The sequence below is a fragment of the Papio anubis genome, chromosome 18 (assembly GCF_008728515.1).
Source record: "Papio anubis isolate 15944 chromosome 18, Panubis1.0, whole genome shotgun sequence".
In the NCBI taxonomy this organism is placed as follows: Eukaryota; Metazoa; Chordata; class Mammalia; order Primates; family Cercopithecidae; genus Papio; species Papio anubis.
The window spans coordinates 71,867,047-71,880,027 of NC_044993.1; the positions used below are offsets into that span (position 1 = coordinate 71,867,047).

The 12,981-nt window shown below is 61.3% G+C and overlaps 1 protein-coding gene across 6 annotated transcripts; it reads right to left on the reverse strand.

The window, feature by feature from the left end:
* Positions 1–426: 426 nt before the first annotated feature.
* Positions 427–12,981, reverse strand: E4F1 (E4F transcription factor 1). Of its 6 annotated transcripts, none has more exons than XM_021931663.2 (14): positions 12,598–12,969; positions 7,569–7,800; positions 6,426–6,531; positions 3,784–3,977; positions 3,572–3,692; positions 3,240–3,392; positions 2,965–3,137; positions 2,513–2,722; positions 2,169–2,274; positions 1,774–1,991; positions 1,382–1,580; positions 1,162–1,304; positions 1,020–1,082; positions 427–947 (listed from the first exon to the last, which is right to left on the reverse strand). In XM_021931663.2, the coding sequence occupies exons 1-14, from the start codon at positions 12,879–12,881 to the stop codon at positions 591–593; spliced, it is 2,559 nt and encodes an 852-aa protein (XP_021787355.2). In that variant the 5' UTR covers positions 12,882–12,969; the 3' UTR covers positions 427–590. The 6 variants fall into 6 exon arrangements, with proteins under 6 accessions (XP_021787355.2, XP_021787356.1, XP_021787354.2 ...); XM_021931664.2 differs by having other exon boundaries at positions 2,169–2,277; positions 7,569–7,720; positions 12,463–12,968; XM_021931662.2 differs by having other exon boundaries at positions 2,169–2,277; positions 12,598–12,967.

A 12,981-nucleotide genomic window follows, 5' to 3' on the forward strand; every position in this document is an offset into this window, starting at 1 on the left:
CCTAGAAACTAGGTCGCCTAGACTCTCTCCCTGAGCAGAATCCCTTCAGGGAAAGGAAGGCAGCACAGGAAGGCCCAGCCACACTCCTTGCCCAGCATCTCCTGCTGCTCCACCTGCTCACCCTGTGGTGGAGGCCGAGGCTCCCAGATCTCCCTGTCCCCGTCCCTGGTCCTCCCACCTACCCACAGGCCTCAGGCAGTGCAGCTGGGGGCACAGCTCCAGCTGGGCAGGGCAGGAGGCTGTTGGTCAACATGCCAATGACACCCACGCGCCACCAAGGCGCCGCCAGGGCTGGCGGGAGCCCCTGGGCAGGGCGGCCAGGCACGTGAGTCTAGGGGTGGCCTGGGAGGCAGGTGCTGCTGCCGGGACCTGGGCAAAGGTGGTGGCACCATCCATGGAGGCTGCCACTGCCGCAACATCACAAGCTGCAGGTTCTCATGTTTTATTGGAAAGCAACAAGAAACTCTTATGTACACTGCCCATCTTGGGGCGCCTCCATTCTGTGCCTTCTTCTCTGCCAGGCAGGCGTGGGCGGGGCGCTCAGGTCCTCTGCCCTGTCCCTGCCCGGCCAGGACCCCGAAGACCTCATGCTAGACGATGACCGTCTGCACCTCCAGCTGGCCCTCTGGCGAGGAGATGACCAGCTCGCCTGCATGCTCCAGGATCTCGATGTCCTCTGATGACACCATGGTCACAGTGGCCTGTTCAGTGCCACTCGCCCCTGCCCGGGTGGCAAGCACAGTGCCCTCGCTGATGGCTGAGGCCAGTGTCATGGCCACCTGTTCTGTCAGGCTCTCGGGGGTTGCAATGGTGATGGTGTCGGCAGCAGCCGCCTCTGGGCCCAGCGCTGTCTCCTCATCCATGGTGACATTCTGCACAATGATCTGGTGGCCGGCGCTGGCCTGGTGCACAATCTGCTGCACCACCTTCATGATGTGGCTGTCCACCTGCGGGGCCACGGCTCAGCGAAAGCGGCTGCGCCAGGGAGCCTCCCTGCCCCCGCCCGCCCCACCCCTCACCTCCGTCTGGGTGCCCTCGATGATCTCCGTGGCCTCACTGGTCTCCGCGTCATCCGCAGTGGCCTGGGCAGATGGGCAGAAGGATAGAGGTCAGCTTTGGTTGCCCCTGGGTCCCATCCTGGCCTCAGGGCCGCACACCCACCTCAATGATATACTCCTGGGTGTCAGCTACCACGGACGAGAACTCCACCAACACCGTGTGCGGGTCCTCCGCGAGGACGGTGGTGGCTGCCGCGGGGCTCTCCTCGGACACCAGCAACTCCTCCACCTCCAGCAGGCAGCCCCCTGCGGGTGGGGACTCAGTCAGGGCTTGGCGAGCCCCAGCCCCCTCCCCTCCTCCTCCCGCCTCCACGGGCCCAGACCTTTGGTGCGCAGGTGCCGGTTCAGCGTGCCGTGCTCAGCAAAGCCACGGCCGCACTTGTAGCACTTGAATGGCTTCTCGCCTGTGTGGTGTCGCACGTGCCGCACCAGCGAGCCCTTCTCTCGGAAGCCACGGCTGCAGAACTGGCACACATGCGGCTTCTCCTCCAGATGTGTCCGGAAGTGCACCTGCTGTGCGTTCTGTGGAGACACCTGTCAGTGCCAGCCTGGCCTGGGCCACAACAGACTACAGCTCTCCCCTCCCACTTCTGGCCCAAGGGAGGGGCTGGGTCAAAACTGAGCACGGTGGAGGCAGGGAAGGGGGTGCACCGGGGCCAGGGCCAGGGAGCAGGATGGGGGGTCAGGTGCCAGAGTCCTGGGGCCAGAGGCCTACCTTAGTCTTGTAGCGCTTGCCACACTCGGGACAAGGGTATGGCCGCTCGTCTGAGTGGACGCGCCGGTGGCCGCGCACATGGGCGATGGTCTTGTAGAGCTTCCCGCAGTCGCCACAGCGGAAGCGGCGCTCACGCACGTGCACCTCCTGGTGCTTCTTGAGCAGGTAGGCCTTGGGGAAGGCCTTGCCACACTGCACACAGGCGAACGGCCTCGGCCCTGCAGCCACACACATCAGGCCAGGCCCATCACTGGCAGGCCCTCCAGGCCACCTGCCACCTGCCCACAGCTCCCCTGGCTCCCTGCTGTCTATGGACCCACCCTGGACACCCAGAGGCACCCCGGTCACCTATAGCCCATCCACTGCTGTGGGCCACACACCCACCCATCACCCACCGGTGTGGCCCCTCTTGTGGGCCTCCAGGGTGGCTGCTGTCGGGAAGGTCTCACTGCACTGAGGACATGGGTGGGTCCTGGGCACCGCTGAGGCCTCGCTGGCCACCTGCTGGGGAACCACAGGAAGGCCTCCAGCACCTGGGGCAGGCTGTGCCCTGGCAGTGCCAGGAACACAACCATGGGCCCCACCCTGGCAGGCTCCCTCGTGGCCCCAGGGAAGGCAGTAAACAGATCAATGGACAAAGTCACTGCAGAAAGCCACTTCAGGGAGTGCAAAGGCCAGCATGGGGACAGCCCCCGGGATCTAGCCCTGAGAGGAGCCTGCAGGTGATGCTGGCACCTACTGTCTCTAGCGGCTGCACTTCCAGTACCGGCAGCTGCGGGGCTGCCTCTGCCAGGGGCTGGGGACTGGACCCAGCAGCAGGGGCTGGCTCCAGGGCACCCTCCTCCCCAGCAGTGCGCTCAAGGACGATGCCGGAGTTCTGCATGGCCTGGTGCAGCAGGTTCTCTCGGCTGCCCTCACTGGAGCAGGGGAGCTCCTGGGAGACGGGGGGCTGCAGGGGAGGCAGAGAGAGGAGGCTGGCCAGGCAGCCTGGCATCCAGCACCCACCCCATGGGGCAGACCCATGCCAGGAGCCTTGTGCAAACCCTCAGACCCCCATGGTGCTCCCACCGGCCCTGCTCTTCCAGCCCTCGCCTGCCTGGCCCAGACCCCTGGAGCCAGTGCTCAGAACAAAGACTGGCACCGAGCAGACAAAAGACAGAGCGGCCCTCCAGGGCTCCCCGTCGCCCACACCTCCGGGGCCAGGGTTTTCATGCCCAGGGGCAGCTCCTGCATCTGGACGTGGACTTCGTGGATGACGGTGCCCTTGGCATCTGTCACCAGGTGAATCACAGGTGAAGTCTCTATGGGCTCGCCTGTCACCGATGATGTGACTGTCCCCAAGGTGGCAGCTCCAGCTCCAGACCCTTCAAAGTAGAGTGAGGGAGTGAAGCTCCCTCACACACCCCAGTGGTGGCTGGGTCCACAGCCAGTCCCCGGGACCAGGCAGCTGCCCGCATCATGCTGACCTGCAGGTGCATCCTCTTTGCTGACAACCACATCCTTGCTCACACTGAAGCGGATTTTCTCCGTGCAGGGGGTGAGAGACTTGAGGTGCCGGGTCAGTGCGCCCGACTCCCGGAAGCTCTTCCCACACTTGGAGCACTTGTAGGGGCGCTCGTCTGCAGAGACAACCTAGTCAGCCCCAGGCAGCCCCAGCAGGCTGGCGACAAGGTGACAAGGTGAAGACAGGCAGGGGACCCTGCCTCATCCCCCAAAGCTGGGGAATGCGAGGCTGGGGCACCCCAGGGCCAGCCATCGGGGTGCTACAGGGCTCCAGCCCAAGGTGCAGCCAGCTCACCCGTATGCCGCCGGTGGTGCCGGATGAGTGAGCCCTTGGTGCGGAAGGAGGCCCCACAGAGCTTGCACTCGTGGTCCTTGCGGCTGCTGTGAGTGACCATGTGGGCCTTGAGGATGCTGCCCTGTGGGGGAGGGCGTAGCAGCTCAGGGCCCTCCTAGGGGAACAGGAGGGGCCCTGCCGCCCACACACTGGCTCCCCACACACCGGCTCACCGTCTTGAAGGTCTTGTGGCACAGTGCACACACATAGCGGCCATCCTTGTTCACCAGTAGCTTCACCTGGGCCGGCTCGCCCTCCCCTGCGAGCCCCAGTCCCTGCTGGTGGGGGCTGCCTGGGGCCTCGGCCATCTCACTGTCCCCCGGCTCCGCCTCAGCACCCACGATGACCTCTTTGATGTGCCCACCACCTAGGAGAGGCATCTCGGCCTAAGCCCCAAGACCTGCCCCTACCCAGAGACCGCCGGCTCCAGGGGAGGGGAACTGCTGCTCCAAGCCACATCCTGGACCCAACCTGCACTGAGCCCTCAACACACAGGCCCGAGCAGCAGCCAAGGCCCCATTCAACTCTGCAGGTCAGAGTGAGCGGTGGAGAGACACCTCCGGACTCTGTCAGGCTGCCCAGAGATGCTCCAGGGCCCCCAAATGTGTCCACAGGGAGACCCACCATGGAACATGGCCCATCCCCAAAGCCAGCAGGACATGCGAATCCTGGTGACAAGGTCCCTGGGTGAAGAGACAGCCGCCTGTCCTGTTCGCTGCCACGGCTCCTGCCACTGCTCCCACCAACATAGGCAGGCTATGCGTCCGGGGCCATTCCTCCATTAGAGGAGATGGGCCAGGCCGCTGTAGTGGGACAGGCAGGCTTGGCCTGGGAGAGTGAATGCTCTCCAGATACCCGGGACAGCCTGAGGCGAGGAAGCCGGGCTTTTGCACTTCTGGAGGGTGCTGGGAAAAATCTGACAATGTGCAAAGCTAGGCTGTAAACACACTTCACGTTTTCTGCTCATAAAGATGACACGTGGGAAACAGCTGTGAAGCTCCTTCTTAGAAACCACCTCAGTCCGGCTGGCGTCTTGTTTTGACAAGCTGTTCTCTTGAAACACAACAAAAGCGCCGTGACTCAGAAACAATTAAGAGCCTCTCCTGCCCGAGCCCTGGCTTAGACGCTCGACGCCCCAGGAGTGATCTTCCAAAGGACAGAGGCCCCTCATGGGGAGGACCTGGGGGAACATGGCTGCTGCCAGGCCACAGAGGAGACACAAACGTTTTCCGCGGAAGAGGCAGGAGGGCCTGGAGGTGGGCTCCAACTGCGCATACAGCTGACCGCACTCCTGCACCCGCAAAGACCGGACCCGGCACTGCCCCAGCCCTTGGCCACCAGCAGGCAGGACCCTGTGCCATCTCCACTGGAGGCCAACAGGAGAGCTAGCAGCCCTGGACTCAGCCCACCAGGCCTGCTGACTGGCCAAGGGCACACTCAGGGTGCCCAGGATGCCCTCAAAGGGGAAAATCCCAGGGGTACCAGAGGGGCAGGGGTGCCGAGAGGGGTCCCTGAAGCACAGGGAAGGGTGCTGAGCCTAAGGCTGGGGGCTGCTAGAGGTTAGGTGGGTGGAAAGGGGCCTGGGTGGCCAGAGACCCAGCCCAGAGACCCCGCCAGAACCTAGGGAGTTCATGCTCCCAGATGACGCCACCATCCAAACGCCAGGTCAAGGCCAGAGCCCGCCCCACCTCCCACATGAACATTCCGAGCTCCGAGTGGCACTGATGAGTGTCTTGGTCGCAGGAATGCCAGGGAAAGGCAGCACGGAGGTGAGACAGGTGCCCCGGCTGCCTCCTGGAGAGCGGCCTGCTCACTAGTGCCCTTCCCAGGCCTGGGGCTGGCCTCTGCCACGGCTCCCCCACCCCCTCTTCCTGCCGCAGCAGGTACCAAGGGCTGCCAAAGGCCAGGTTCCGCCTGGTGCCCAAACCTACTTCCTGTCCAGCTGCCCACTCCCTGCCTGCCTCGGCCCCAGTCCAGCAGGCTCCCCAGGCAGCAGCCATGCTCCACCCCAACCTCCCACAGCATTAGGCCCAGACAGCTCCTTCCCTCACGTGTGCACACCCAGCCAGTCGCCCCTGCCGCACCCCCAACCCCAGCAGCCCCTGGCTCCCTCAACCTGCCCAGGCCCTGGCTGCCTCTGAATGTCCCCCCTGCACACACATCTGTCCCCGATGAGTGAGAGCTTGCCCATCCAGACCTCACAACAGCCCCTCCCACAGCACATCAGGGAGACGCCTTCACTTAAAAAGTAGCCATCAAAGAGGGCTGGCATTGCACGCTCATAAAAGCCCCATGAGGACCAGAGCAGCAGTCACCACCCCCACACCAGAGTGAGCACCAGGGAGGGCAGGCCATCACAGCAGCAAGTCCGAGCTCAGCTGGAGAGGCGGCAGAGCCCGTCCACCCTGCACCCGCCCTCCAGAGCCGCAGCTGGGCGAGCGGGCCATCCTGGTGGGTGCCTGGTGGATGCTGCTGCCTACGGGCAGGGAGCAGGAACCAGGGGGTGGCAGGAAGTGGGGAAAATTCTGGGAGGGACAGGGCAGAGACCACCCGGGAAAGCTGGGGGAGAGCACAGCCCGAAGACCCCCTGGTGCCTGGGTGTGCCCCCCGACCACTACGGACACCTGAGGAAGGCCCAGTGCCCAACGCTCCCTCCTCCTGCAGGCTGTGCCCTCGGAAAGCTCCCACGAGGCCGTGGCCCCTCCCAGCCAGGCCCTGGTCTCAGGAGAGATGAGCACACCGGCAGCAGAGGCCCCATCCTCTGGCCCCGACCACGAAGGTCTGTCAGGCCAGTGATCCATGGCAGTCGGCTTACCAACAAGGTCAGGTGCGTGGCTGATGTCTGCTGCCAGGGAGGCTGCCTCCACTACAATGTGGGCCACAGTGATGGGCTCCTCTGGGCCTGGGGCTGCCGGCACCACCTGCCAAAGGGGGCAGAAAACAGAGGGGACTCGTCTGTATGCGCTAGAGTTAGTTCTCAGAGAGGCCTGGGCTCTGCCAGTGTAAAGCTGTGAATGTGTGGCCTGTGATGCTCAGGCCTGGGTCCATGTCCTTGGGACGGCTGGGGTGGGGGCTCTCCTCTTCCCCAACAGGACCACAGGTCCCAGACCAGCCCCTTCACCCATGGCCAGGGTCAGCGCCGTCACTCTCACGCCTCTGGCCACATGGGCTGGACCTGGAGCACAGGGCACCTGCAGGGAGGGACCAGCAACTCTGGCAGGAAGCTGAGCCAGCCTGCAGGAACAACAGTGCAGTCCCAGCCCATCATTTCCGGCAGAGCGGTCTGAGGAGAGGGCCCTGGAGGTGTGAACCAGAGGCCTTCTTGGAGGAGGGGGCACTTCTGGGAGGGGCAGGTAAAGAGCACAGGCTCGAGTGGGGTGAACAGGGTCCAGCGTCGTCTGGGCCATGCCCCGCTGGTGGTCGGAGACCACTGACCACTCTCTGAGCCTGCTCTCCTGACTGTGCAATGCAGACAAGTGCCCACCGCGGCGTGTGCGGGTTCACAGGCCTGTGCGCTCAGCCCAAGCCGGGCATGGGGCTCAGCAAAGGTGGCCGTTTGATGATGAGATGGTGGGACCCCCAGGGCCACACTGCACTTGTGAAGTCCCTAGGGACTGTGTGCACAGGACAGAAGATAAGCCAAAGAGACAGAAGCTGCCATGGCACCCAGAGCCAAAGGAGACCCTCGGGCTCCAAGAAAGAAGAGATCCCAGCCCCCAACAGCACGGGCTTCAGCCAGAGGCTGCCAAGAAGGCTGTGCCACCGCAGGCCCTCCAGGACACCCCAGAGCACCACAGGCTCACACACCCAGACCCTCCCACACCGCAGCCAGATGCCTGCCCTCTGCCCGCCCACGTGGGCCCCGGAACCAGCTGCACAGGTCCATCCTGGAGTGTGGCCACCTCCCCCGCCTGTCAGGTGAACCCGGGAGGGGATGGGAGGGTGGGTGGCGGCTCACCTCCTGGCCCAGCAACGCTGTGGTGGCAGGAGTGGCAGGCAGGGCCTCCTGAGGGGCCCGCTGGCAGGCCTTCTGAATCTTGTGCTGAACAAAATCCTCCAAGGCGGTGAACTCCGCCTGGCAGCGGCCGCATCTGTGCACATCGTCCTCATCTGCAACAAGCCTGCTGTCAGCAGGGCCTGGGAAGGTGGAGGCTGGGCAGCCAGGGCCCCGTCTGGCTTTTCCTCCAGCCCTAGAACAGATTCGCCCAGGAGGCCGTCAGAAGCAAAGCTACTTCCCTAGGCTACTGAGAACACACTCAGGCCCAAAACAAGGTCACCCCAGGGTACAGCTCTCACCCTCTGCAGGTCTGCAGGGGCCAGACCCACCCTCAGGAGGTCAGCACCCAGCAGAGGGTGGCCCTGACAGCATGCTTAGGCTGCAGGGATCTGCTAAGGCTGCCATGCCCAAAACCCTCACCTCAGTGGTGACAGGCCCAGAGAGGGGCTAGAGGCAGAGGGATTCCTCCATGCTCGGCTGGGGACAGTAAAGGACCAGGATTTAAGACTGTTGGGGCCAGGCATGGTGGCTCCCACTTGTAATCTCAGCACCTTAAGGGGCCGAGGTGGGAGGACAGCTTGAGCCCAGGAGTTCAAGACCAGCCTGGTCAACATAGCAAGACCCATCTCTACAAAAAAAAAAAAAAAAAAGGAAAATGTTTTTAAAGCATTGTTAAAACATTTAGGCCAGGCGTGGTGGTTCACACCTATAATCCCAACACTTTGGGAGGCCGAGGCAGGTGGATCACCTGAGGTCAGGAGTTCGAGACCAGCCTGACCAATATCGTGAAACCCCATCTCTAATAAACACACAAAATTAGGCTCACGTCAGTAATCCCCAGTAATCCCAGCACTTTGGGAGGCCGAGGCGGGCGGATCATGAGGTCAGGAGATCGAGACCATCCTGGCTAACACAGTGAAACCCCATCTCTATTAAAAATATAAAAAAATTAGCCAGGTGTGCTGGCGGGCGCCTGTAGTCCCAGCTACTGGGGAGGCTGAGGCAGGAGGAGAATGGCGTGAACCCAGGAGGCGGAGTTTGCAGTGAGCTGAGATCACGGCACTGCACTCCAGTCTGGGCAATACAGTGAGACTCTGTTTCAAAAAAAAAAAAATTAGCCAGGCTTGGTGGCACATGCCTGTAATCCCAGCTACTTGGGAGGCTGAGGCAGGAGAATCACCTCAACCCAGCAGGCGAAGGTTGCAGTGAGCCAAGACCGCCCCATTGCACTCCAGCCGGGGTGACACCGCGAGACTCTGTCTCAAAAAACAAAACCAAAATACAAACAGTTAGCCAAGTGTGGAAGTGTGGTGGCATATGCACCTGTAGTCCCAGCTACTCAGGAGGAATGCTTGAGCCCAGGGGTTGAGGCTGCAGTAAGCCATGACTGCACCACTGCACTTCAGCCAGGGCAACAGGGTAAGACCCTGTCTTAAAAAAAACAAAAACAAAACAAACTAACAAAAGCTGTGGGAGTCTGAGCGTGCCCTGGGGCATGTGAGTGGCCATCTCCTCATCTGCGAAATGGGCTGATGCCCACTGGCTCTGGCTGAGAGGCAAACGCAGGGACCACTCTGCTCACTGTTTGGGACTTGACTTGTTCCCAAGGTTGAGCCCGTCACCATCGCTGTGCCGGACCCCAGTCCTGCAGAAGACACCACCCCCTTACTGTGTGCCAAGAACCTCACTGGGGACGTCACCAAATCTTGCCAGCACCCTGCGGAAATGGAGAGAACTATTCCCATCCTAGGAAAATGACCTGAAGTTCAAGGTCACCCAACGGCTGAGTGTCAGGGACAGTGCCTGTTTACACAAAGGGATAGGAGCTGTTCCTTCTGCTTCCATAATAGCTTGCCAGCTCTGACCATTCACGTTCAGTCCCTCGTCAAGATCAAACCCAGGCCTGATGCCCGAAGGAGCTGGGCAAATGTTTACTGTTGAATTCGAGGGCAGAGAAAGGGCCAAACCACAGCCATGACTCCCCTGCAGAGGGCCACTCAACAGAGAGCTGTCCCCTCCTGATGGCTCCCAGTTACAAACCAAGCTTTGAGGTGTGCACCACCCACTTCCCCTTCCCACCCCACTCCCGTGTCTCACTTGGCTCCAGGGCATTGCCACTGAAGAACCCCCTACCCTAGAAGGGGACACACCCAGCCCATTTCACACTAAACAAGGCTGCAAGCAGGCCCAGCAAGGCCCAGCAACCTCTAAAGGGACCCCTCGCCGTGACGGCACTGCCCTTCTCCAAGCTGAACGAGAAGGGGCAAGGAAAAAAGGCAGAGACTATGAATCCTATGGGGACAAAGACAAGACCACCCTCAACCTAATCATTAACCACCTCCCTTCCTGTCTGACCCAATCTGCATTCTTTTTTTTTTTTGAGGCAGAATCTCACTGTTGCCCAGGCTGGAGTGCAGTGATGCGAGCTCGGCTCACTGCAAGCTCCACCTCCTGGGTTCACGCCATTCTCCTGCCTCAGCCTCCCCAGTAGCTGGAACTACAGGCGCCCGCCACCACGGCAGCTAATTTTTTGTATTTTTAGTAGAGACGGGGTTTCACCATGTTAGCCAGGATGATCTCGATCTCCTGACCTCGGGATCCGCCCACCTCAGCCTCCCAAAGTGCTGGGATTACAGGCATGAGCCATGGTGCCCAACCTTTTTTTTTTCTAAACAGATCAAGAGCCGGGCGTGGTGGTTCACGCCTGTAATCCCAGCACTTTGGGAGGCTGAGGCAGGCAGATCACCTGAGGTCGGGAGTTCGAGACCAGCCTGGCCACCATGGAGAAACCCCATCTCTACTAAAAATGCAAAATTAGCCAGATGTGATGGCACGTGCCTGTAATCCCAGCTACTCGGGAGGCTGAGGCAGGAGAATAGCTTGAACCCAGGAGGCGGAGGTTGCGGTGAGCCGAGATCGCAGCACTGCACTCCACCCTGGGCAACAAGAGAGAAACGCTGTCTCAAAAACAAAAAAGAAAATAGAAACGAGGTCTTACTATGTTGCCCAGGCTGGTCTGGAACTCCTCAGGCTCAAGTGATCCTCCCACCTCAGCCTCCCAAAGTGTTGGGGTTACAGGTATGAGCCACAGTGCCCAGCCATCTGCAGCCTCATGGGACAAGCTCAGAGGGTACAGACCCAAGCTTCACCTCCAAAAGCTCTCAGTGCCCCCAGGAATGGGCCCTTAGTGCATCCCCAGCACTGCTCTCAGTACATGACACACAGTCTTTTTTCTTTTTTTGAGACAGAGTCTTGCTCTGTCACCCAGGCTAGAGAGCAGTGGCGCGATCTTGACTTGCAACCTCCGTCTCCTGGGCTCAAGCAGTTCTCCTACCTCAGCCTCCCAAGTAGCTGGGATTACAAACGCGTGCAACCACGCCTGGCTAATTTTTGTATTTTTAGTAGAGATGGGGTTTCATCATGTTGAAGCCGGCTTTGGTCTCAAACTCCTGACCTCAGGTGATCCACCCATCTTGGCCTCCCAAAGTGCTGGGATTACAGGTGTGAGCCACCGCGCCAGGTCACAATCTCTATTTTAATTTTCATGATGCTTTCGTGAGGCAGCAGAGCCCGGAAGTTAAAGGCCTTCACAGTGCGGAGATCCAATCCAACCCTTGCTACTTACTACCTGGGTGACCCCAGTCACTTTCTTTTTTTTTTGAGGCGGTCTCACTTTGTCGGCGGGCTGGGGGAGTGCGTGGCCAGGTCTCCAGCTCACCACAAGCTCCAGCTCGGGTTCATGCCATTCTCCTGCCTTAAGCTTCCTGACTACGAAGCCGCCACCACAGCGGCTAATTTGTTTTCTGTATTTTTTAGTAGAAGTGGTTTCACCGTCCTTAGCCAGGATAGTCTCCATCTCCTGACCTCGTGATCCCGCCCGTCTCGGCCTCCCAAAGTGCTACGGATTCGGTGAGCCACCCAGCAGCCCACCGGTCACTTTCACATCTCAACCTTCCATTTTCTTTTTTTTTTTTTTTTTTTTTTTTTTGAGGCGGAGTCGCTCCTGCGCCCAGGCTGGAGTGCAGTGGCGGATCTCCAGCTCACTGCAGAGGCGCTCCGCTGCTCCCGGGTCAGCCATTCTCCTGCCTCAGCCTCCCAGTGGCTGGGACTACAGGCGCCGACCACCTGCAGCCACGGCTAGTTTTTGCGCGGCTGAGAGACGGGGTTTCACCCCGTCGGTAGCCAGGATGGTCTCGATCTCCTGACCTCGTGATCATGGTCTAGAGCCTCTAGGCCACTTTGCAGGTTACAGGCTTGAGCCTGGCCCATTTTAGCCTTCCATTTTCCTCATCCCCAAAAAGAAAATAACAATAACGTCCACCTGTCAGGATTGGTTTGAGAATGAAAAATCCTAACGCAGGATAAGGGCTTGTCACATTACTGGCAGAAGCCGCCGCCCCATTCTGTAGTGGAAATAGAGGTTCCCAGAGGTGCAGTCACCTGCCCAGGATCAAAGAGCTAGAAAGTGGCAAGTGTGGGACGGGACGGTGCCACAGGCTGGCTGCAGTACACCAGTCCTCTTGCACTAGGCTCTGCTGCCTCCCTACGGACAGGCCCAGAGCTCAGATCCTGGAGAAACCGAGGCCCCGCTCTCTTGGAACCACCAACAGGGCCCTAGAGGCCCATCAGGTGAAGGGGGAAGGGGCCCAGAGGAGGCGAAGGCCAGACTCAGGCATCGGAGGCAGAGAGGGGCCAGGAGGCCGGCCCGAGGGCCAGGGTCGGCGGTGGCTGCGTCTGCGAATGTCTACACAGGGCGCCTGGGGGCTCAGCAACCCGCGAGCACTTGTGGGCGCACACCGGAGCGAGGGGGGTGACGGGCGCCCCGCAGGAGAGGCCCGTGAGGGTCGCAGCAAACCTGGGGGTCTCGTGGAGGGCTGTGAGGGCCCCGCGAGATCGGCGAGATGTCTGGGTCTGGGAGGGTCGGTCGTGCCCGCAGCTCGGGCCATCCAGGCCCCCACCCCGGCCGCACCCTCCGGGTCGGCCCGGTTACCTTCCTCGCTGAAGGGCGCCGGGAGGCCGAGGAAGCCGCTGGGGGCCAAGGCCGCCGCCACCGCCGCAACCGCACCCTCGCCCGCTTCTCGCCCGGCTTCGGCCGGGGCTTCTGCCGTATGAGCGGCCGTCACCCGCACTGCCATCGCGCCCTCCATGTCGCAACGCGCCGCAGGAAGATGGCGGATTTACGACCATGTCGTCATAACAACGGGCCGCGCCGAGGCCGGCGTGAGGGAACGGAGAGAGGAGGGCGGGGCGGAACCGGAGCGGATTGACGGACATGCGGGGAGCGGGGCCTGGATAGCGGTGTGGCCCTAAAGGACAGAGGCGGGGCCGGGCCCGCTGAGAGCGAAGATGGGGCGGGACTGTGAGGAGGGCGTGG